Below are 24,305 nucleotides of genomic sequence, written 5' to 3' on the forward strand. Positions count from 1 at the left end.
ACACACACACACACACACACACACACACACACACACACACACACACACACACACACACTAAAGTAATGGATAAAACTGTTGTACGTTGCTTATATGAAAACATAACTTTATAGTTATATTTGCAAATGTTGGGAACCACTGCTGTAAAGAATGAATCTGGTTACAACTTCGAGATCTCCAATGTTTCACCTTATACAGACTGAAAACCCACTACTCCGTTCAAAGTAGGAAAAGCAGGTCTTTATTGTCATAAATGCCACTCGGACACAAAACCAAAGCCGCGTGCCGGATACAGAAAAGAGAAGCCTGACTAAGGCACATATGGACTGAAACTCTCAAAACAATATGCCTAAATGAAAAGAACAGATATGTACAAATATACCTTAGTCTGTCCAGTGTTAGACATGGTGCGTTTGATGACAGGGTTTCTACGTGTAATACTGTCTGCTGTGCACATTCACACAAAACAGGGAGACAGTGTGACAGTACAATAAAAATCAACTATGGTAGCAGAAATATCTTACATGACCTGTGTTTTCACAGAATAGAAAGTAATGACAAAAAGGATATACAGCACGTTTCAAAGAACTATTTAATAACATGTCTCAAGTGTGACAGTCCTTTTATTTTTGACTACTGCAGGTACAACCATCAAGATTTTATTATGCATTTGTTTTCCTCTCAGCTAAACAGTGGGAATGTCGAGAAAAGAAAAACAAGACTGCAGGGGAAAAGGACACTGGTAGGACTGCAAATTCAGGAAAAAAAAATAAAACAATCAGGGTGAAAGAATATAGAAAGGAAAGATAAGAGTCAATCTTTGTTCTACTCAACAAAAAGGTAAAAGTAAAAAACACAGAACATCTCATCACCCCACAAGAAATGAATGAGCGTGTGTGACAAAACTAGCTTCAGGGTGCTAATATTTCCGGCTACATTTCCAGAACGACGACGACGAGTGGACAGTGTTTGTTACAAGATCCTGGAACTACAAGTACCATCCTGGACGTGGTTAAGCCACTGAGACTGCAGTCTTTCAGTGTCAGTTCAGGTTCTCATAACAATACTGTCCGGAACTCACTTTTTTTTCATTTTTCGAGTCTATTTGTTGTTAAGCCTTCATTAAGGACCTCATCGACAAAAGTCACACTGGAGGTGAACGAGCTCTCCGTCTGTACCAGCCGATTAACACCAGTTCCTGGTTGGTTCTACCGTGCTGCACCGAGTCCCGTTTACCGACTGTTGTTTCACTCTCACCTCATCCACCCGCCGTGATTCATAGGCATGCCGGGCGGAGGGGGCAGGGGTACCTGCGACTGTCCCGGGGGCACGGGGGGCGGAGGATACCCAGCGGGCAGACCTATGACTGGAGGGGGTACGTGGCCCGGCGGCATGCGAGGCGGAGGGTAGCTGTTGTAGCCCGGCGGCGGATACGCCGGCGCCAGGTTGGGGGGCGGGTAGCTGGAAGGAGGGGGGCCCGGAGGCGGCGCCGCAGGCGGTGGGTAGACGTGGTACGGCGGTATCGGGGGTGCGTAGCTGGGCGGCATCGGGGCGTAGGAGGGACCCTCCGTCTTCATCATCGACTGCAGGCTCTGGTAGCCTTCTCCGGACATGTAGGAGCTGGTGGTGGACATGATGTAGTTGGAGGGCGGGGGCGGCGGAGGGCGATGGGGCAGGGGCGGGGGCTGATGCGGAGGTGGACCGTGCGGCGGAGGAGGAGCCGTTTCCGGCAGCGGTTCGGCTTCCGTGGGAGGGGCTGGAGCTGGGGCTTTGCGCTCTAGTGAGCGACAGGAAATGACAAAGAGAAAACAAAGTGAAGAAAATCTGGCATCTTTCCTGCAAAAGAAAATCCATGAGGCTACTCAAATCCCCGTGGACATCTAATAACCTCTCCGTTCCCAGACTGAGAAGACGGCCAGGCCTCAGCCACATAGGAGGTCTCATTATCAGGCTCAGGCCCTAATCAGATTGGTCTGGCACAGGTTAGGAAACATAATGTCCAGACCAGTTGCTGGTTATGTAAGCAGACTAAAGACTTAGCGTTGCTTTCTAAGGTGGGGGGTCCTGGCTGCTCATTATGGGCGTATTTGATGGCATACACACACACACACAGACATCGGGGTGTCGAGAGGATGCCAGCGCGTACCTACACTCTAACAACTATATCTCTCCAACTGCCTCACAAGTTAAAGAAGACAGTAGAAGGTAAACGGTCACTCTTACCTGGGGGAGGCTGCGATGTAGGCAGAGGGGGCATGGGGCTCTCCAGTCTAGGAATCTTTGAGCCAACTTGTTCTGGGAATTAAACAGACCAGTCAATAACGATGCAAAAGCTTCTTTTTTTTCTCCCTCTTTTCTTTTTATAATTCAGTGAATACATTAGTGAATGTTGCTGTAGGCTTTAATATTCATAAAATCCTAAAACCTGCCAGGAAAATACTAATCCCAGCTACTTGGAATCGTGTGTGTGTGTGTGTGTGTGTGTGTGTGTGTGTGTGTGTGTGTGTGTGTGTGTGTGTGTGTGTGTGTGTGTGTGTGTGTGTGTGTGTGTGTGTGTGTGTGTGTGTGTGTGTGTGTGTGTGTGTGTGTGTGTGTGTGTGTGTGTGTGTGTAAAATCTTGCCAAGACTTTAATCTAAATTGGCGTCATGGTAATTAGCAAACGTTTCCTGGAGGCATTTTAGTGTATTAACAGAAATGTACGATATATTTTAATGAGCAGCAGAGTTTTGTCTGCAATGAGGTTTGACCAAAGTCTTACCTGGAGCCTTTGGTTCATCTTTTGGGGATGTCTGGAAAAAGAAAATATACATAAAAACATGAATGCTCAGTGCCCACTTTAAGGTAGGCTATAGGGGTAACTTTCCACTGGCTTTGGTTTTACGCCACAGACTACGCAACTCAAGCATATACTCACATGTGAGCGTTTGAGCGGGCGTGCAGGGCTGCTTCCCTGAGGGGAAGTCTTCTTCGGTGGTGGGGGAGGAGGGTTGGGGGCTGGTGGTAGTCCCACTGGGGCTGGAGGAACGGGGACCTGCGGAGCAGCGGCCCTCTCCTTCTCCTGTATCTGCTGAGGGATGGGCTTGTTTCCCTGGGAGTACAGATCCAGGATCTGGTGGCAAATGTCTGGAAGACAAAGACAGGTTTTTGTTCAGACTAGTCTTAAAAGGGGATGAAATAGGGCTGCTCGATGATATAGAAAAGGGAAAAAAAAAAGAAATCATAATCACAATTATTTTGGTCAATACTGAAATGACAATTATTTAGCACGATTACTCATTGACTTTTGGAAAGGTGTCGCATTTATTGAATATCAAAAAACAGTGAAAAAGCTAAACATCACAGTGGAAATACCTAGCAGCGACATTTCCTTTAATATTTTTCCCCCATTTGAACCTTTTTTTTACTTGCAAAACGTGTGATAATTGTTTTTCCTCAATTATTCGTTTATTGTGATTATTGGGAGCTGAAATCGTAATCGCCGTTAACATTTTGATTGATTGCGCAGCCCTAAGATTAAACTAATTTCCCCTAGGAGAGCCAGGACGTGTCGAGGCTTAACGTACCTTCCAGCAGCTCAACTGGGACGTCCTGGACAAACTGCTCCCACCAGCGGCGGGACGACTGCTTGGCGGTCCACTCCTGGATGTCAAACTTGCAGAGGCGGCCGGCCAGGTACATGACAGCTACCGCAATAATCTCTGGTTCCCACTGCAGAGACAGCATGGTGCACAGGCTGCCCGGGACACAGGCGACACGGTTACAGAGAAGAACAAAAGGGTACCAACGAGTACAAAGCAACAAAAGGCCGTGACTGGATTTGAGTCGGGGACGTTGCGGTTATGTGGTACGCGTCTTAAACCACTATGACGAACCCATAGAATTCATTCTTTATGGAAAAATAAAATAAAAATAATACACTTCACAGACTGTTTTTGTGACATTTCTATCCAATGATGCACACATTTACCAGCCAGCCGGTTAGGTGAGTTACAAAGCGTGTCCTATGCACTACAGAGGAAGTCATCTGTGATATGAAGACAGTTTATGTGCCACTTGCTCACCTGTCATTGACAAAGGTCCATGCCATCTGTAGCACCTTGCACACTTTATTCTTTTCCCCTTTAAAAAGAGAGAAAGAAAAAAAAAAAAAAAAAAAGATCCATAAGCTTTCCAAATATCTATAGCCATAAAGCCTCACCCTGTGTGCATCACACTTCTCCCGTCTCACCTTTGAGTTGCTTGACGTAGCGCAGCAGGAACATGTAAGGGTGCTCCACCTGCAGGTCAAACTTGATGGTCTGGAGTAAAATTCTCTCCAGCACCATCACCTCTTCCTGTCAAAATGAAAAACGCAGCCACGTTAACTATCCCTGTTGGTGAGAATTCCTACAGGCACGAGCAGGGTGACTAAGGGCTAACTCACTACCCAGGGCACCAAACCTCCACCTAGAAAAGGGTTTTTCCACCTTTTTACACACATGGCACATCTGGAGCATTTACATCCCATCTACCATACTTTGTAGTAACTTTAAAAAGGTGCATCACTGCATCCGGTCATCATTTAATAAGTTGATGTTTCTGAGGCTCTGTAGGCTACTCTGGTCTTTTTTGGCTCAAACTATGTACAAACTAATGTCTCAAAAACCACAGAGGAGAACCAAAAACTGCACCTTCGGATCATCTCCAAACTGGGCAAACTGCACATCATTCAGTAAACTGCGGGCTGTTTTGATGATGTCTTTACACTTCTTTGGGGTTTCCTCCACTTTGCCCGCCAGGAAAAGACAGCAAGCACCCGTCACCTGTTAAGACACAAACAAACATTAGTCCCACACACTTAAAATGGAGAAGAAACACTAAGGCCGGCTACACACTGGCCGCGTGGCGTGAGCGTGGCGTGAGCGTGTCAGCTGCGTGGCGTGTCCGTTTTTATTTCGGCTCCCATGTTAACAGGTTAGAACTTACACACTGCCTGCATGACACGCACGTCTCAGGCGCACAAGAAATAGAACCGAGGGCTATTTTTCACGTGACACGCAAGCGTGTTTGGAAGCGTTTCCAGGCAAAATAGAACAGGAAAAGATGTTTATATGTCATTTTGACACGAACACATATTAATAAATGACATGATGTTAAAAGTCTCTAGGTTTTGATATAAATGCAATAAAAAATAAATAAAATACAGAACAAAATATTCTGTAGCCTGTTCTGCCGTCAATACTGCCAACGTTGTCTTTGCTGTAATCAAATCAGTATATATTTATGTTTAACATGGCATTTCATTTTATCAATGGGAAACATACATGTGTACAGACAAGGCTAGCAGCAGCAGCATGTCAGACACGTTTCTGGTGTGTAAAGACAGAAAAATCCACGCAACAAACGCCACGCTCACAGTGTGTAGTCGGCCTAAGGGTTACCATTCACTGAACTTACATATCTGGGGAACTGCTTAAAGGAGTGAAACATGTAGAAGCGGTGGAAGTATATGATGCCAGTTGCCAGTGTGTCATAGTGTCTGGTAACAGTCAAGGAGATTACAGAAACCATGGACAGTTACTTACAAGTCAAGTTCATGAGCAGCTATGTTAAAAAAAAAAAATAAAATAAGACAAAAGAGGTTTCCCTTTGACTGTGCTGTTATAATCTTAATATACAATAACTCACTGTTGCTTCATGTCTTTACAACAAAATGTTAACGCAATGCCTGTAAAAGTGAGGAGGCAAAAGCCACAGCTCAGCAGGACTTTCTTCAAAAAGGTTCACTGTATTTCATTAGGGACCAACTCAAACAAGGGTCATAGACCTTTTTTCACGGCAGACGTGTTGACATGTCATAGTGGGAAAAGCACAAGTCTGTTCAAAACCATTAATGATGGCTGCATTCCACTTAGGAGAGGCCCTGGTATTGTGCATGCTGACTCACTGAAATAGCTTACTGGGACACTTGATGGAACATCGTTCAGGTTATCAATTTCAGCTGTGCTTTTTCCTTACTATGACAAGTCAAAATATCTGCTGTGAAAAAGGTCCGTTGGGTTATAGTTTAAGTTAGATATTCATTCGTTGTTCAAATTAATCAATCAAGGATACAGGCCAAGTCTGGTCCCCACGTCAAAAATGAAGCGGGCTCCTTCTCTCCGATACCGGGCCTCTGTGCCAGGGTCCAGGCCTTCAGACTGAGAGGGGGTGTGGGCTAAATCCTTCTTGTCCCAGTACCAGCATGGCTTGATGTGGTCCAGGATTAGTTGGCCTGAAAAGTTCTCCTTGAATTCCTTCATTGGCTGAGGAGAGGCAACGGTGGATGGACCCGCTGCACCGGACTGCCAGGTTACAACGTATAAAACAAGATGGCAGTTATTAACATCATTATAAAGCCATTTAAGCTAGAAGACAAGACTAGCAACTTCCCCTGAACACTAGCAGGGCAGGTGTATTTTGCAGACGGTCAGGCAAGAACACCACGCCATGTTCTCTCTCGCTTTCAGAATGTATTGCCAAAAAACGGGGGACAGTAGAAAATCCTGAAACTTGAGCTATAAAACTGATAAAGATTTAAAAAGCTGTACTTCCAATGAACAGCGACTGCATACAGTGGATGTAAGTTAATTATTGAGAGGTTAACGTTACTAAGCTCGCTACGGACAGTCTGAAAGTCCTGAAGTTAGAAGAGCAGAAAGAGAAGACGGATTCTACGGGTAACGTAACGATAATGTTTGGCATGGCACCATCCCATTCATTCATAAACTAAGGCCATCGATACCCATACATATAACATTAAGTATGTGACATATCCATAGACAGTATATAACATACTACATACATATAGCTAGGACATAACTAGCAAATACTTTAATATGCATTTCAAAAACAACGAAGAAGAATCCCCCCTAATTAGCATAACGAAGCTGCTTGCTCAATAATATCGAGCTAGCGACAATGGCAACTAAAAGTTGGCTTAGCTAGCTAGCTAACGTTACCAATAACCACCAATGCGTGGGCTTAAATCGATTGTGTATAGCTAGCTAGGCCAAAAGGTACGCCGGTAAGGTCAGTTAAATACACCGAGACGCTAATATGAACTCAACTTTGAAATAAAGACAGATGACAGCTAGCGTCAGGCCGACCAAGTCCTACTCTTCGCTAGCAGCCTCGGCTAGCAAAACTTGCTTTGCTCGAGGTCTGCACACCGCTAAGGCTAGGAGCACTGCGCCCAGTCAAAACTAGTTCGAATTCAGCTCGATTATCGTCCGTCTGTTCGTAACGAAACACGACTCTTACCTTTAACATGTAGCCGTCGGAGTAAATTACCCAAAACAGACAGGTGTGTGAATAATCCGCAGTTATTCACAAGAAGTTGGCTAACAAGTGATCCACAACAATTCCCATTGTAAAGGGCACCGCCATTATGGAGTACGTTAGACACTGTTGGCAGACGTCATTACGCAGGACATCTGATACACGTGCTGTGAGCATAGACAGTATGGTCCTCTTCTTCTACTACTACTACTACTACTACTACTGTCTCTGGTTATTCTACATCCATGTTTACCTCTCCTCTGCTGAATTAATTTGTTCAACGCTTTAATTACTATTCCTGCTACTGGAAAACCCCAAACAAGATGTGAAAAATCATAAAGTAATAGATAAAAAGAAAAATGTTACTCTCCATAATATCCACTAGAGGGAGACAATGAATTACTCTTGGATTTGGGCAGCCAGGACTGGATTTTTGACACATGCGGTTTAAGATTCGACCTGAAGACTCAATTAAACAGTCAGTAGGCCTACCATGTCTATAAAAAGCATTTTTCTGAACAAGGCTTCAACGTGCTAATCCCAAACATAAACAACATTTGCACACATTCTATGAATAGTTTAAGATGATATGTTGAATTGGATTTTGTCACATACCTGTTTAAAAAGACTGTGTTCAGGCCTCAGGGCTGCATTGCACTCAAATAGTTTGAGCAGGTAGTCATAAAAATCATAGACATGTGCCCTTAAATATATAGAAACATATAATTATTTCAGACGTGTAGTGGTGCAAAATGACTTGTGGCAGGATGGAAATAAGAGGGACTGGGATTAGAGATTAGTTTAGACCATCATTTGAGAAACCATGTAATGTAAGGTCTTTGTTAAAAGGGAAAAAAGTTTCTGGAGCTTTTGAATACTTATAAATATATCAATGGAAGCCATTTACCTTTTGTCTTTTGAGGGTTTTAGATTATAAGTATTTTGTTTTTAAATCTTTATAAATCAAATACATTTTTTTTGTCAAATATCATCAGATACACGTTTGTGCCATTCCAAAAATCTGATGAATTTGACAGAGTTTAACATGAAAGGAATATCTCAAAACATTGTTTTACGAGTTACTGTTGACATGTCACAGCCAATCTTGACCATGAATTAAACTTTGAGATGACTAAAACAGAAATAATGAAATGCTTTTATCCACATGTCAAGTCAAAAATCATTGTTATCCCAAATATGCATGTAAGCTGCAGCTATGAAATGCAGAAAGCCTACTGGAGCAGCACTGTTTGCACAGCAAGGGATCAAATACAGTGCAATAATCTTATAAAAACATTTTTAATTATTGCACTTTATGATATGATCCCTTCACTCACTTCACTCGATATGAACAAGAAATCATCGTCGCCTTTGGTTGCCTCAAATGTTCCGGTGTAAGAGCAGACGACAAGTAACATCTTGTGCCCTCTTTGTTCCCCTCCCAGCCTCACTCCTGAGGACAGCCAGCATTGAATCATTTACTTCGTCCAAATAAGAAAAAATGGAATCTGCATGCATTATATATTCACCCATGCTCGGACAAATCCTCTTAACTGTGGGAGAAATTCTCAGGATGTGTCCTGTAGAAAAGTAAGAGCCTTGTAGTTGTATTGCCCGTAGCAAGGGACCATCTCAATCTGTCACTCAAGTCCACGCACACACAGGCACGCACGCACACGCACACACGCGCACACACGCGCACACACGCATCAACCACAATAAATCAGCTTATGAATAATATATACTTGTACTTTCTTTATTAATATTAAACATTGCATAATGAAGCACTGATTATAAGCAAATCCCAGAGCAATATTCTTATTACCATGAGCTATCCTGGAGTGGACCTCTCATTGTTTATGACAGTCCTGTTGTGGTTAAACACATCAAAATGCTACTTAACCTCAACACTTTTTTTCATTCTTAAAAACACTATTATGTTCAGTGCAGTTTTTTCCCCTCATACATGATGGCCTATTTTAAGATATCCATGCAATTTTGGTATTCTTTAGAGAGTTAACAGATGGGAGAAGCATGAAAAATGGAAGATAAAAGGATGTGACGAAGGTTGTGACCCAGAATTATGACCAGTTAAGATGCATGTACTATTGCCCACTGATGTGCAAGAGCTCCCCTAACTTGAACTTTGTCCCTGGGCTTATTTTTATGATTCAACATAAATTATACTGTAAGTACCTGGAATTCTCCTAAAGCCCGAATCATTTTGGGGAAAAAGGCCTCAAATGTCAACATGTCTCTTGTTACTTGGACAAAACTTTCATTTCAGCATTTCCTCGTCTCTTGTGTATGTCTTGCCCTGCGGTGTGTTCAGGTATCTCCGATTCAGCGATGGCACTTACCACACAAGATGCATGTCTCCTTAGAGGCAACACTTTGGACTTAAAACCTTTCCTGTGTCCACAAGCAAGGCGTGTTGCGGTACGTTGGCCCATGTGTGCACCCCAGCTTAAACTGCCTTTGCCCGGAGCCAGCGGATACAAGCTATAATGGATACATTGATGCATTATTGAGAAACCCATGGGTAAGGATCAAGAAACTGCTTGCAGCCAGCAGGGACAGCAAGAGAGTGTGTGAACTCAGGATAATGTTTTTCCTTCAGCATCCAATGTGTCCGCGACTGCTGTCGCTCTGTCTTGGCCCAATGCAAACGCGAAGACATTTCATGTCATATCCCACACGGAATTTACGTGCTCCAGTCAAAGCAATATGCTTGACAACATGCTGGTCCTATCTGTGAAAGATAGCCGTTGTGCTGTAATGTTTCCATGTGGAGTCTGCTGAGGTTATGTCTACTTGAGCCAGAGCTGAGATGACATTTCATTTATATAAATAATTACTGTCCTGAAAGTCCCCTAGGCCTGCCCTGAAGCAATCAAACTTCTAATGCTCTTAAAATTGCCCACCATGTTTTATTAATGGCCGACTATGAAATGCATTGCTATAGCCGCAAACGTCCCTGCTGATCCACGAGGACAGTGTTAACTTTAAATGGCCTTATTAGGCTTTATGCTTTTATCTAACAACGTATTTTAACCAAATTATAGCACAGAGCAGGTTTGAATTGTATGGTAAGGTAGGGGGTGGGGGGGGGAGAAACTTGAATGTGTTCTTAGCTGAGCTGTAGCCTGTACAAAGCACTTATATGTCCATACACTGATCTAAATGAATACGGTGAATTATGTGCGGAACGATTGGCCATTAGTGCCATTAATTGCCTCAGAGTGAACCTGATGTGCTCTGCAAGGACTCTCTTACATTGTGAACTGTAAAACGGCAAATTAAGGAGGCTTCATTCTAAAAATAAGAATAAAGTATCATAAAGCATGTGTTAATGTTTCACCCCCTAAACAGGTTTGTAATGTGCCCTGACTGTGCCAACAGAGGGTACTGTTGCCTCACAACATGTTTAAATTATCCCAACAACAAAGATGCAGCCTGCTGTTTTTCCCCCCCACTCTCTGATCCAATGTGAGGAAATAGGTGTTTTATATGTATATTGATAGTGTGATAGTGATGCAGCGTGATAAGATCATTTACACAGCATGGAATGCCACAATAACCTAAAAATATTTATTATCTTAATTAAAGGTGACCTTTTGAACCCAGGTTGACCGATATGGTTTATTTAATCTGATCTATTAGGTGTGGGTGGTCCTGATATTCCAGCTATGGTAAAACAGTTTCCTTCTGGTATTTCAGATGGCATTATATGATGAACTGATGAACTGATGAAAACATACAGGGGAAAGGCACAAAGACAAGGGAAACACGATAAGACTCTTCATCGTGGGTCTTTTGGATGCAATGGCCATTAGAGCCGATAAGGTATAGAGACGGGTGGAAGAGGGAAGTGTGACAGTGCCTTTGAAAGGAGTAACGACTAATGAGTGATAATTTCTTTTTTGTACGGAGCCCATAGCGCTGAGCCCCGGGGAGCCACCGCTAGTTGCCCTCAGTGTCCGCGTGTTGTGTTGTCCGCCGCCTTTACGCGCCTGTGGTGTCTGAACCGTCACGGATGCACATGAACTTGAATTCCAACCCACCCACCCACCCACCCACACACACACACACAAACACACACACACACACATACACACACACACATCCAAAACACAGGCTGCATATAGTCTGCACACACACAAATGCTTCCATCGTGTGAGTCAACAAGAAGTAGCCTCGACACTGTAGGGGAACTATAGGAAACATTGGACCTCTGCTTGTTGGACGAGGAGGAGGTGTCTTGTCTGCCCGCCTGCTCTCTCTCGCTCTCTCTCTCTCTCTCTCTCTCTCTCTCTCTCTCTCTCTCTCTCTCTCAATCAACGAGGCTTCTGCCACCAGAGCCAAGAGTTGCCGTTCCGCGCACCGATGCCAAAACGCGCAGGAGGAGTCAGTGCCAAAGGGTCATTTTAGCGCACCACTGCTGAAATGGAAGGACTGTAGGGAATCCTAGAATAAACAGCAGCCATTTGACCCCCCCAGATGATATAATCATATCATTAAAACTGAGAAAAGGGAAAAGGAGCCAAATAAGAGCCATCACCAACGGAGTGCTCTGTACTTCATCTGACTGTCACCACGGTGTCTGCAGAGGTGGGCAGTCCAGGATTTTTGTTTTAGTTTTTTCTGCAGAAGGTCATTGCCAGACATACCTGCCTTCATATATCATCATCCTCATCGGCCGCTTGTAGCCAACTGCTTCCTAAAAACTACACTTTGGCTTCCTCACTCCAGGTGTTGCTTCTTCCTGAAGACCCTGCGGGACATTTTGGACAAACTGGTCTTCCATCCTTATTGCGCTCCTGTCCGACTCCTCGCCACCCGAGTCCGAGCGCGCCTCAAAGTTGCAGCCGAAGACTGTGAATAGTACAGGGATTAGGAGAGGGAAAGGTTGGTTACCTACGAGCCAGAGAAGACCGACACCACGGTCCAAGCCGACTCCAAGTGCCGTTCACCGGGCGATGCCAGAGTAAATGCCGGGGCAATGTCCCGCCGCAAGCAGGTGAACCCGCAGCACTTATCGTTGACGCACAGGGAGACAGTTCGGGGTGAGTTTCATTCTCATACATGATGAAGTATACTGGTTTAAATAATTTCTAGTTTGTCATTCTTATTAATTTGTGTTTTTAGGGCAAAATAAAAGTATTTATTTGGATATAAATCCATGCATTGTTTACTTTTTGAAAATGCGCCGAACAAAGCAGCTATAATTACAGACAATAACTGTGGAAATACATTTACCACGCGAGGAAACACTGTACTATACAGTTGTTGTTTTTTTTAACTTACTTATTAGACTGAATTTAAGTAATTGTTTAGGTTGATAATAGTTGTTTTACACCTTTAAAATGTATCAACACAATTCAGTCATATTTCAAATGCGCCTTTTGCAGCTTTATATGACTTTACGAGAGGTGATCTTATGACATCTACATTGGGACTGTCTGGCTAAGTGTGTATGTGTGTGTGTGTGTAAGAGAGAGTGTGTGTGTGTGTAAGAGAGAGAGGTGTGTGTGTGTGTGTGTGTGTGTGTGTGTGTGTTTGCATGTGCATACACGTGCGAGCTGTAATGCAACATTTCATCACAACACAATTTGGATTTTTTTTCCCATCATATTGCAACATGTGGCAGTTTGTGTATTTATGTGTACTTTGTTAGACATTTCACTCATTTCAAATTCCAGTTAAGTTCAAGTTATTTCATATGCATTTCATACAGATATTTGTTTGTGACTTAGCACTATAGGTAGGTAACTTGGATCTTAATTGAAATGTATTTTTTATTTTATTTTTTAAAAACAAACTCTTTCTCTTCCGCTCTCAACTCCATCACACACACATTCTTAACATTATTTTTCTTGACACATTAAGGCCTTTCTACACATTAAGGTAACCTTTTATAGAACCTCACAAAAAGTGTGAAATTGTGGACATGAATAAAATCCTCTTGCAGTCACACCTAAAAAAGAAAACCCCACACACAAGGCAACGACCATCTGAACTTTTATTAATGCGATATTTCAAAACGGAGGGTCATTACTTAGTTTGAAGCTTTTCAGTGCTGCGACCAAAAAGTGTGATTAAATTGCGCAGATTAAATCTGAGGCAAGGATTTTATTTTGTTTTATTTTTTTTCTTTGTGGGCATATGATTAAAAAGTCGCATAATCCAATTTCAAATCAATTATATCAATCTAACCTTCATCTCCCAGCGCTCTGCTTTGCCTAAATCCAATTTCATAGAGGCCTAATCTGGGTAATTCATTGCAGAAGTTCATGATGTAATCTTTGGCCAATCTGTTTTGTGTTGAAAAGGGTTAGACGCATTCCGTCCCACCCGACACATTTAGCATTTAGACTAATCATTTACCCCATTCACTTCGTCTCTCTCTCTCTCTCTCTCTCTCTCTCTCTCTCTCTCTCTCTCTCTCTCTCTCATGTCACTGACTCTCCTATTCACTCACAAAAATATTACGGTAATTAAAAAAAAAAAAATAACGTATAGAGCAATCTGTTTGCTATAACCAGTGTTTTTTGTTTCCCAATTGAAGAAGTACGGTGCATCCTCAGCAGATTTTAGGCAGATGACAAATATTGATCCAGCTTGGATATTGATCTGACAGTTTATTCTCTCCGCTGTCACAGTCCCTGCCTGTGAGTTCATTAAGGTGGAGACCGAGTTGATCCCCACTCGTTACATTCACGACTGTGCACAATTCCTATAACGTACTAACCACTGTGCAGTTTCACATCAGGCATATGTGTGTGTCTGATCAACATTTACCTGCATGAATTATGACAAGTGATTGCAACGCTTTGCATATTTCCATTTGTATTTAGGGAACTGGTGGAAATTTGGACTAATTGGTTAAATATTTAACTTCTGTGCTTCCAGTCATGGGTCACTTTGTTTGAAATCTTTTAATGTTTTTTTTTGTGCAAATTAGTTCACCTGCTGTGCACTCAGCAAATTCTTCAAACTGAACCTATTCTGCTGAATGTAGATACTTGCATAATTAGACTGATAATTAGTTGTCACAGATTAGCCTTAAATGTCTTAATTTCCTTGTCCGAGCTGAAGCTGCGTTCACGTGTCTCCAGGGTGCATCTGTTCTTGCCTGAGGCTTTTTTTTTTTTCTTTTTCTTTTTTGGAAATCCTTTTAATCACCTATGATTATGATGATGCGGAGACTTTTAAGTATCAAACAACAACTTAAGTTGAGTTATTTGCAAATGCTGACAAATGTTTGATGTTCAGCGGAGGTCAATGAGAGCGAGTGCAGTTTAGGATGCTGAGACGCTGGGCCACCTGGGCCTGAATCTGGTCCTACCTGTTTTCTTACATGGTACACGCCGTCTCCTGCTCGCTGAACTGTGGCTTCAATGATCGGAGAGGCCCAAGTGCAAGATTAAGGAAGGCCCTGCAGGTATTTTTTGTTGTGTGTTTCCTTTTGTGATGCTATCATGCAGATCAAATGCCAAAACTGGACTTTGAACAGCAAAAAAAAAAGACATTGCCTCATTATTTCTATACAGTTTTTCTCTCTCTACGAGAACAATGTGCATCTGTGCTAATGTGTGCACAGATGCACGTGTGTTTGCATAAAACGCCTAAGCCATGTTTACCATTGGTACATATCTTAATAATGACACCACATCTGTAGCTGTGATGGACGGAATGGCTTTTAATGCACCTATCACTAAATGGCTGGAGGCTGGGTGTCGCTGTGGGCTGTTCCCATGAGCTGGGTGGGTCTGGGATCACACCTCAGGTCTGAGGATCTGAGGAGCGCTGGGAGGAAATCAAACTATCATTTGATTAAGTCAACATATACTGAGAGCTTCGCGCAAGTATGAACAGCGTTATTGTCAGAGAAATAATTATTGCTTAATATTTTGAACATAACCTGGCCAATAGGTTGGTTCCAGCGGTTATACAACATTTCAGCGTCAGCTGTCAAGACCAATCCCAAGGTGTCTTCTCACAAAAATAATAATAAATTGTTTCTGCAGCGTGCTAAGCGTACATCAACCACATGTCAGATCAGACGTTATTCAGTGAAACTAAACACAGCCTTGTGCCCTGCAGCCAGGAGCATATAGGTCATACTCTACGTGGAAGTACAGAGAACCTGAATATCAGCATATTTCTGGACAGGCTTCTAGTGGAAGACTATGTTCTGGAGATCTACTTGCCAGGCCAGATGTTACGAGGGACTTACAAGAAGTGACTGTTCCTGCAATGAATGCATACAATGTACTAGAATGTGCCAGGCACACACACACAAAAAAAAAAAAAAAAAAAAAAAAAAAAAAACCCAAAAAAAAAAAAAAAAAAAAAAAAAAAAAAGAAAAATACAACCCCCAAACAAAACACATATAAAAAATTTTTTTGTTTTAGTTATAGTTAAGTGACCTTCAGTTTACAGCTCATCCTTTGCTTTATTAAGGCAAACATCCCCTCTAGGCTTTTTTCTAGGCTCCTTTTAGTCAATGATTCAGCTTGGAGTCACATCCATGACAAAGACACCTATGATAGGGATATCCTTCTGAATTACTCATGCATTAAAACGTGGAACGACATGGTGTTTAGTATCACAGGCCTCCCCTGTTCAGAGACTGGTATTTTGTTTCCTAATATCAGAATTATTACAGAGAATTGTTTTCTGGATCCAGCCATGGCAACGCCTCGCGATAACTGTTTACTCTCAGAATTGGCATGCTACTTGTGAGACAGTTAATGTTTTCGTCTTTATTTGCACCATATGGCTGTCAAACGCTGGGGGAGAAACCCACCGTAAGCACTGCAACACCACAGTAAATATTCACACACACTGTTGTAACCGGATGATAATCTCACAGGAGACGATTGGTGAACGACGTATGATTTACTGTGAGGCCATAGCAGCTTGTTCTCAGATTTTCTTTCTATATTTCAGTACCATTGGACACATTTAATCAATGTTGCAATGCCATAAATCTTCTTCTTTTACATTTTTTTTCTTTGATTATTATTAGTATATCTCTTTACATTTGTTTGGCAAATTTGATTTATATCCCCAAATGTCATGCCTCATAGCTTGCAAGTCATTTATAGCGATTTAGTGACACAGGCACAGTCAGCTGCAGAGCCGTATTTTGCTCACTTTCAGACTAATAATCTAAGATTTATGATAAGAAATGAGACTGCTGCAGATTAAATGATGATAAGATAATGAAACACACAGGCCTGGCCTTACACAACACAAACTGTTGCAGCACTCCTTGGCAATCACAGCCTAGAAAAAGGGATAGGCTAAGCGAGGCCGCTTGTTGTCTTAATTTTTGATTGCAACCATCTGCAACGTTGCTGTTGTCATTTATTTTTGATGACAGCGTGAATCTTACCCCACTTTCCTTATGGGGTTTACACACGCGGTGTGTGTGTGTGTGTGTGTGTGTGTGTTTTAGTTCAGTAAATGGAAGGGTGAAAACAAAGAAAGGGAGACAGGTCTGAACCCATACAGTATGGCCGACTGTCATTTGAGTGCCCCTGGCCTTTACTCTGCCTATACCAGCAGAACACCGTGTGCAGCTGGTATTGAAATGCTGTGTAAGGTCAGGACTCGAGCCTCAATGGAAAATAGTTTTCTGTTCAACACCGCATAGAAGAATCTCATCAAATTCACTTCGTTAAATAAAAGCAAATGTTTCACATCCAGCAAAATTACATTTCCTCCGTTTTTTTATATTCCACTATGGGCAGAGTAGAACTTGTCAAACCATGTTGGAAATTTTAATTTGCCTTCGCCTTTACCTCAGGCAACAATGGAAGCAACAAAAAGACTCATCGTACATTCGTAAGAACGCATAAGGACGGACCCAATAATTAGGGATTAATGGGATTTTTAAGGGGCATTAAAGTCAGAGGACATTAAAGGAACCCTTGTGTACATGCACCTCGTCATGTTTTACCTACCTAGCTGGTTTTACCTGGTCACCGCTGTGAAAAACACTCACAAGGGCGTCACATTTTCTGTATCATGTATCTATCATGACTGTAAAATTACAATGAAACTCTAACCCAACATTTTAATATTTGCACTTGGGAAAAAAAAGAAGAAGGTGCAAATGAATTCCTCGCCTCTGACAACATTGTAACTTCATTAAGTACTTCTTGGCCGGGCATTTGAATATATTTCTCGACCTTTCACACAACTGGAAATATTGGTGAAAGAGGCCCATTGTCTTGAGCTGTGTCTCCCATCTGGTACACATTGGGCAGCAGCAGCAGCAGCAGCAGCAGCAGCAGCAGCAGTGGAAGTGACTGACTGACTCTCTCCTCATCAAACTGATAGGGGGTGCTCTAAGGCTGCCTGACTTAACTCATACTTGAAAAGGCAGTAGTAGTCATTGGGTGAATATAGCTGTGTGCATGCGTGTGCGTGTGCGTGTGCATGTGCGTGTGTGTGTGTGTGTGTGTGTGTGTGTAAGACAGAGAGAGAGACCAAGAGAGAGAAATAAAGTATGTGTGGTATCATGTTAGACAGCTGGGTTTCACTGCTATCATCACGCCTTCTCAACGATGACATGTTTGACAGTGCGTCTGCTATGCTCCCTTACCTATCAAGCATGTTCCTCTCACATAGGAGTTTATACAGAGAGAATTAGATACCGTCTGTCACGATGATAGGCTACATTAGTGTGTTTCCATCTCGGTGTGTTTGTGTCCACAGTAGATTTTTTTTTTCCCCCCCCCCCTCTTCAAGCATTCCATGTTCAGTTCCTTCTTGCCCCTGGTTTTTTCTCACACAGGTGAGCCCGGGGATAGACGGGTGAGCAGGTTTCAGAGAGGGGTGCGGTTTTCATAAGATGTCCGACTAATATTCCAATGGCATAGTGACATTGCCAACACCTACTAATTTACTGCAGTCTGCCCCCAGGCCATGTTACCCAACCACAGGTTAGAAAACAGGCCTCACTCTATTTGACTCTCGTAGCGATAAAGTCAAGTTCAGTTGCTCAGTCTGTCATCTCGTTGACTTGATGTTGCCTTTTTTTTTTTTTTTTTTTTTTTTTCTTCTCATTTTTAACACATGATGAGGATCTGGCTCTTATGCCACCTGTCTTGTGTTCAACGGAAACGAGAGCGCGCCATATTGTTAGCAGAGATCTCCTGCGTAGTACTACTTATATGCATTGCACATAATGCACGCATGCATGCATGCGCACAGTTACTCGGCTTGTGTGAACACTCTGGAACATTGCTTCTGGTGAATCATGGTTACAAGCTGTGAACTGTAGGTAAATATGTGTTTGTGTTCCTTCTTTGCCGCCAAAGATTATGAGATGGAAATTATTTGGCAGGCATCCAGGAACCCATCTCCATTTAGAGAAAAGATATTTGGCATCGGATCATAAACTCCAGGGCGAAGTGAGTGGACTGGAACGTGTGTGTGTGTGTGTGTGTGTGTGTGTGTGTGTGTGTGTGTGTGTGTGTGTGTGTGTGTGTGTGTGTGTGTGTGTGTGTGTGTGTGTGTGTGTGTGTGTGTGTGTGTGTGTGTGTGCGCGCGTGCCTGGGTGGTTAGGAGGTGCTTCATAGTTGTAAATAAATATCTGAAATATTCAAAAGTGTGTAATATTCAGCCGGTAATCTGCCCGGGTTTAACAGTTATGACTGGGAGTTCAGAGGAGCAACGCCTCCCTGGCAGTTTGAGATGGGTGATAAGAGAGTTTAGGATCTCTGCTCTGATAACTACACACCGAGACACAGGCACACACAAACCAGCACACACCCTCTTTGTCTAATCTTTGCAATTATTAGGGTGTCATGTTTGGAGAAAGAGAGAGAGAGAGAGAGAGAGAACAGAGGCAAAGGGGAGGGGAAGAGGGGTGGGGAGATGCGGGTGCTAGAAGTGGAGGAGCAGCAGGAGACAGGCAGGCGCTGCTATGCTCCTCTCCCAGGCATCAACACCTCTCCCTGGGTACCCGCTCACTTAGACGCCCCTAGAGTCTCTGGAGCTTCAGGTTTCCTCCGGGCTATTCAGTAGAGGACACATTTTCATACTGGTACATCAGGATAGTGTAAAAAAAAAAAAAAAAAAAAAAAAGGGAGGTTGTCCATGAGGGATTTATGTTAAGCTGAGGGACTCAGTCTACGCCATGAGGGAGGTGGTAGGGGACGGGGTAAGAATGTGTAATGGTTATTAATGACCGTGTCAGGTCTGTGAAGAATGAGATTTACTCTTTTAACAGGACCCCGGGTTTGGCTTTATAGATTTTCTGTCTGTGGAGAATGCCCTGTTCCAACTCACCTGTGTGCTGCTCCATTCATGTACACACACACACACACACACACACACACACACACACACACACACACACACACACACACACACACACACACACACACACACACACACACACACACACACACAGACATCTTAATGTTTTTTTTCTCTTCCCGTTCTCGTTTTTCGTTTCTCTGTCTTATTCTGTGATAACATGAACACACACACACACACACGCGCGCGCGTACACACATGCTGGTGGATGTGGCCTCCGCTACGCTACACTTTGTTCTGCACAAGCTGGGGCTCCCACGTGGTGAAGGCACAGCCGTCTAGCTGTGACAGCTTGGTGTAGTGTAGCGAAGGCCCTCACCGGAAACCCAGCCTGCACTGTGAGATGAATAGCTTCCTGGCCACAGAAACACGCATGCACACACACACACACACACACACACACACACACACACACACACATAGACACAGAAGCACAGACAAACATATACACACAGTGTATGTGCTGGGTCCCACCCACGCAGATCTCTTCTGGATAAGCTGTGCAGGTGTTTGTCTAGGCGAAGTAGCTTTACGGCAGCGTTGTTTTATGCTATTAAGGTGACACAATTGTGAATGTAATGATCATCCCGTGTGGTGCGGAGAGATGGCTTTTATCAGGTAATGTTATCAGAAATAACTAAACCACGCTGTGTATTTATATCTCTGCCTGTGTTTCTCACTCTCACTTTAACTTAAAAAAAAAGAAAGAAAGACATCTGATTTACATTTTTCACTTACCTTTTCCCATTTTTCTGCAGCAGAAGCCAATCATGATTCAGGGGCGGGATCTCCATCTCCGGAGCCGTCCACTCCCAGCCCTCGGAGAGTGGGCCCTGGGGAGCATGACATGCTGACCTGCGGCCAGTGCCAAACCAACTTCCCTCTGGGCGATATCCTGGTTTTCATCGAGCACAAGCGCCGTCTGTGCCGGGGCCCCCGAAGCGGACCGGTGTCTTTCTCCAAACCTGGGGAGAATGGCGGACTCACGGGCATTCCCATCTCACCCAGGGCCAGGTCACTGGAGCTGGGCAGAGGGTCCATTCCGGTGGAGGTGGGCATCCAGGTGACCCCCGGCAGAGAGGAGGATCTGGAGAGGAGCATGACGCCGGCCAGGGGGATCTGCCCCAAACGGGAGAGAGGAGGTACGGAGACTGGAACACACTGTACATTTCAACCAGGAGGCAGTTAGAAGAACCACTAAGCAGCTCAACTCTAAGTTTTCAATGGAGCTCTCTTGTCAGTATAGATGCACATGTCTTAAACACACACGTAGGTGTGAAAATCACACACACACACACACACACACTTACACACACTTACACACACACATCTCTCACCTGTCCAAGACAGATAGCTCTCTTTAAAGAATTCCAGCTGCTTGTTATTTTGACAGTGGCCTTCAGGAGGGATTAATGTAGCCTGGGATGATTTCATTAGAGTGAGTGAGAGCTGCACTGTATGTCTATTCTGCTCCATTCTAAGTAAAATATCACACACACACACGCACACACACACACACACACACACACACACACACACACACACACACACACACACACACACACACACACACACACACACACATATGCACTCAAAATAACACACACCAAACAAACACACACTGGCAGGCCTAAAGGACTTCTTCAGCTGAAACCAATTGTGAAAGGCGAGGAAAAAGGTGATAGAGGAGCCGCCCCCAGTGTGTATGTGTATGTGTGTGTGTGTGTGTGTGTGTGTGTGTTTTTGCTCGTGTGATTGCAATGTGTCTAAGCGTTTGTAAAGAAATCCTGCAGCATATGAAAAAAAAGAGGTTAAGAAAGCTGATTAAAATTCATCTGTGTGCGTGGTGAGGAGAAGGGGATTAATAAAGCAGCAAGGCCGTTCATCTGGCTGTGAGGGGGTGGGTGGGGTGGTGGAGTGGTGGTGGTGGTGGTGGTGGTGGGGGGGGGGGGTGTTCGAGGCCTGTAGACTGCCAGCGCTGCAGGGAAACCAGTTCAAAGTTATCAGAGGAGACAGTCACCATCACACCCGAGAGCTGGGAAGACTATCCAGGATTACACAGACTCCAGTAGACTAAGAGGGACTTGGTTAGAGGAGGGAGACGGCTGTATTAAAGAAGTTCCCAGCCAGAATCACATGTAAAAGATTATACAGTTAGCACAGAAGCTGGTCACCACAGTGTCTTAAACTGGTATGGAGAGACTTAAATAGTAAAGGGTGGACTTTTAAATGCATCATATCATATTATATGAATGCACATTTAAGACGGTAAACATTGTTATGCTGTAAAATTCACACATTAGAGTTGTAATACTATTCTAATTAAAAATGACATAAAGTGAATGCAAAACACAGAAAACACAAGAGAGAAGCTTTATGCTTTAGTTATACTTGTGTGAAGGGAGAGACTTTTATATTGACTGTAGTTTAAATGTAGTTTTGTATGTCACACATACATTCAGTTTTGACTGTATAAATTTAAAGATTAAGCTCCTTAAATTTAAGTCCCTTAAATGGACAAAGTTTGTGGGACACAGATCATTGTAGACTATAAACACATTTAGTTGATTTCAGAATTAAAGCTGGTGTGGACATCTTTTGTCATCACAACAGAAATCAGCACATATGCACAGTTTCTGTGTGGCCAGCATGCTGTGTGTGTGTGTGTGTGTGTGTGTGTGTGCGTGTGTGTGTGTGTGTGTGTGTGTGTGCGTGTGTGTGTGTGTGCGATCACCATCTTTTGCAGTGGGGAAAAATATATTGAAGGAGATCACAAACAATATGTGACAGCGCAGTTTTGGATGTCACAGCTAATATTTAAAAAAATAAAACCATGGGAATTTTGAAGCAATTATTTCAATCAAAAAAATACAACGGAGAAAGTGATAATTCGTCATCGCATTTCATTTCGAAAAAGTTAAGACAGCCCACGCTGTTAGATTGTAAATCTAAAATGTGAGTTTTTGCTTTTTTGTTTAGTTATACTTTGAAATTGAGTGAGTTTGAAACGGCCTTTTGCAGCAACCCGACTAAAAGAAAAAAAAAAAAAGAACATGTGGAAGCTTATGTAATGAAAAAGACAATGCATTTTCTGTGGCAGTTTGTCTGTTGTGGTGGTCAGAGGAAAAACATTTAGTTAGTGAGTGAGTGAGTGAGTGAGTGAGGGAGTCAGCCTGTTGGAGCGGCAGACGGTTAGTCACTCAGACAGTCTTATCACTAAGAGCACAGGACATGAAAGCACTCGAAGCCCCAAATGAAAGAGAGGAGGAGAGCTTTGTTCGACACATTAGATTGCCACTCAAGGCAGTCTCAAGTTTCAACCAAATTAGATTACATTATTAGGTCCAATTAAGACCAATGTGTTAGCAGCACGCACACACACACACACACACACACACACACACACACACACACACACACACACACACACACACACACACACACACACACACACAAGGAAATTTCATCACATTTGCTTGCATGTGGTACTAAGAGCTTTGCAGCCAGAACACACACACACACACACACACACACACACACACACACACACACACACACACACACACACACACACACACACACACACACACACACACACACACATATTTGCAGCACAAGTGTTGAAGAAATATGCACCAAAAATAACACAAACCTGCACACCCTTACAGAAAATGTAGTCATGATGTACTCTTGCATGCATGAAATGCTTGTGCTATATGCATAACAGTTAACCCCTCTCCTCTCCTGGATAGTTCTTTTTTTTTTTTTTTTTTTCTCACCTGGTTGTGTTTTATAACATCCTGTCCTGGCCTCTTTGTCTGTCAGCCTGCTTGCTTAAACTGCAAACATGCTGCAAGGCTAGCAGATTCAACCCCAAAAGGTGCAAACACACACACACACACACACACACACACACACACACACACACACACACACACACACACAAACACACACACACACATTCTCTCTCTCGTACACTCGCTGTAAATGAAAAATGGCCCTTCTGTGCCCTATTTTTTTCTTACTTGCGTTTCTCTTGCTGATGCATGCACTCTGTGTGCATACGTGTTGGCTTTGTCAGAGTATGTTAATATGTGCGTGTGCCTCGTATGAATTTGTGCATGTGAGTGTGTGCAACGTCTGTGAAGAATGATGCGTGTCACCAGGCAAGCGAGAGGTTGTCGCTAGGGGAGCGTTACCATGCTAAGACGACCCTGGCCCTGCTTTGAACCCATCCCAGGACGGCTGCCGGGCCCCCTCGGAGCACTTTAAGACATCCAGCACATAAGGGCGAAGTCACATCATGACAACCTCTCTCTATCTTTGTATCTTTCTTTCTTTCTTTCTCACTCACAAACACACACACACACGGTAAATATTTCATGAGATGACAGCGACACCCTCAAACACCTCTCCCTCTTTATCTCTCCGGCCACCTCTGATCTCCCTGCTCTCACTTTTTAGGGGTATATATCACTGTACATTGGTTTCGTCGTTTGGTTTGGTGGGAAGCTACTTGCAATCTGGATTTGATACCGATACTGAACCGAATTTATGATCAAAGAATCTTAATCACTTTAAAACTGTCACACCTACATGTTTTTGCAGGTGTGAAAGTGGGTTTGAATGCACGGGAGCATTTGAACGTGATAAGATCAGCTTTTT

The 24,305-nt window shown here is 43.3% G+C and overlaps 2 protein-coding genes across 3 annotated transcripts in view; one reads left to right on the top strand and one right to left on the bottom strand.

Annotated features, from left to right (window-relative positions):
• Positions 1-218: 218 nt before the first annotated feature.
• Positions 219-7,466, bottom strand: ccnk (cyclin K). Of its 2 annotated transcripts, none has more exons than XM_039781288.1 (11): positions 7,283-7,466; positions 6,095-6,324; positions 5,438-5,519; positions 4,672-4,803; positions 4,230-4,335; positions 4,063-4,120; positions 3,565-3,734; positions 2,916-3,124; positions 2,760-2,790; positions 2,224-2,295; positions 219-1,777 (listed from the first exon to the last, which is right to left on the bottom strand). In XM_039781288.1, the coding sequence occupies exons 1-11, from the start codon at positions 7,289-7,291 to the stop codon at positions 1,254-1,256; spliced, it is 1,623 nt and encodes a 540-aa protein (XP_039637222.1). In that variant the 5' UTR covers positions 7,292-7,466; the 3' UTR covers positions 219-1,253. The 2 variants fall into 2 exon arrangements, with proteins under 2 accessions (XP_039637222.1, XP_039637223.1); XM_039781289.1 differs by lacking the exon at positions 7,283-7,466 and adding an exon at positions 7,090-7,262.
• Positions 7,467-11,499: 4,033 nt separating this feature from the next.
• bcl11bb (BAF chromatin remodeling complex subunit BCL11B b) overlaps positions 11,500-24,305 on the top strand; it is a 32,167-nt gene continuing 19,361 nt past the window's right edge. The window contains 2 exon segments of the mRNA XM_039782531.1: positions 11,500-12,366; positions 20,399-20,782. Coding sequence (XP_039638465.1) covers positions 12,303-12,366; positions 20,399-20,782 — 448 coding nt within the window. The 5' untranslated portion in view covers positions 11,500-12,302.

This window comes from Perca fluviatilis, chromosome 18 (assembly GCF_010015445.1).
Source record: "Perca fluviatilis chromosome 18, GENO_Pfluv_1.0, whole genome shotgun sequence".
Lineage (NCBI taxonomy): Eukaryota > Metazoa > Chordata > Actinopteri > Perciformes > Percidae > Perca > Perca fluviatilis.

Coding starts and splice junctions, on each gene's coding strand:
- ccnk (XM_039781288.1), bottom strand. Junction 5,520..6,094: donor GTGGGGACCAGACTTGGCCT/GTATCCTTGATT, acceptor GACTGTTACCAG/ACACTATGACACACTGGCAA. Junction 1,778..2,223: donor TACATCGCAGCCTCCCCCAG/GTAAGAGTGACC, acceptor GTCGCTCACTAG/AGCGCAAAGCCCCAGCTCCA.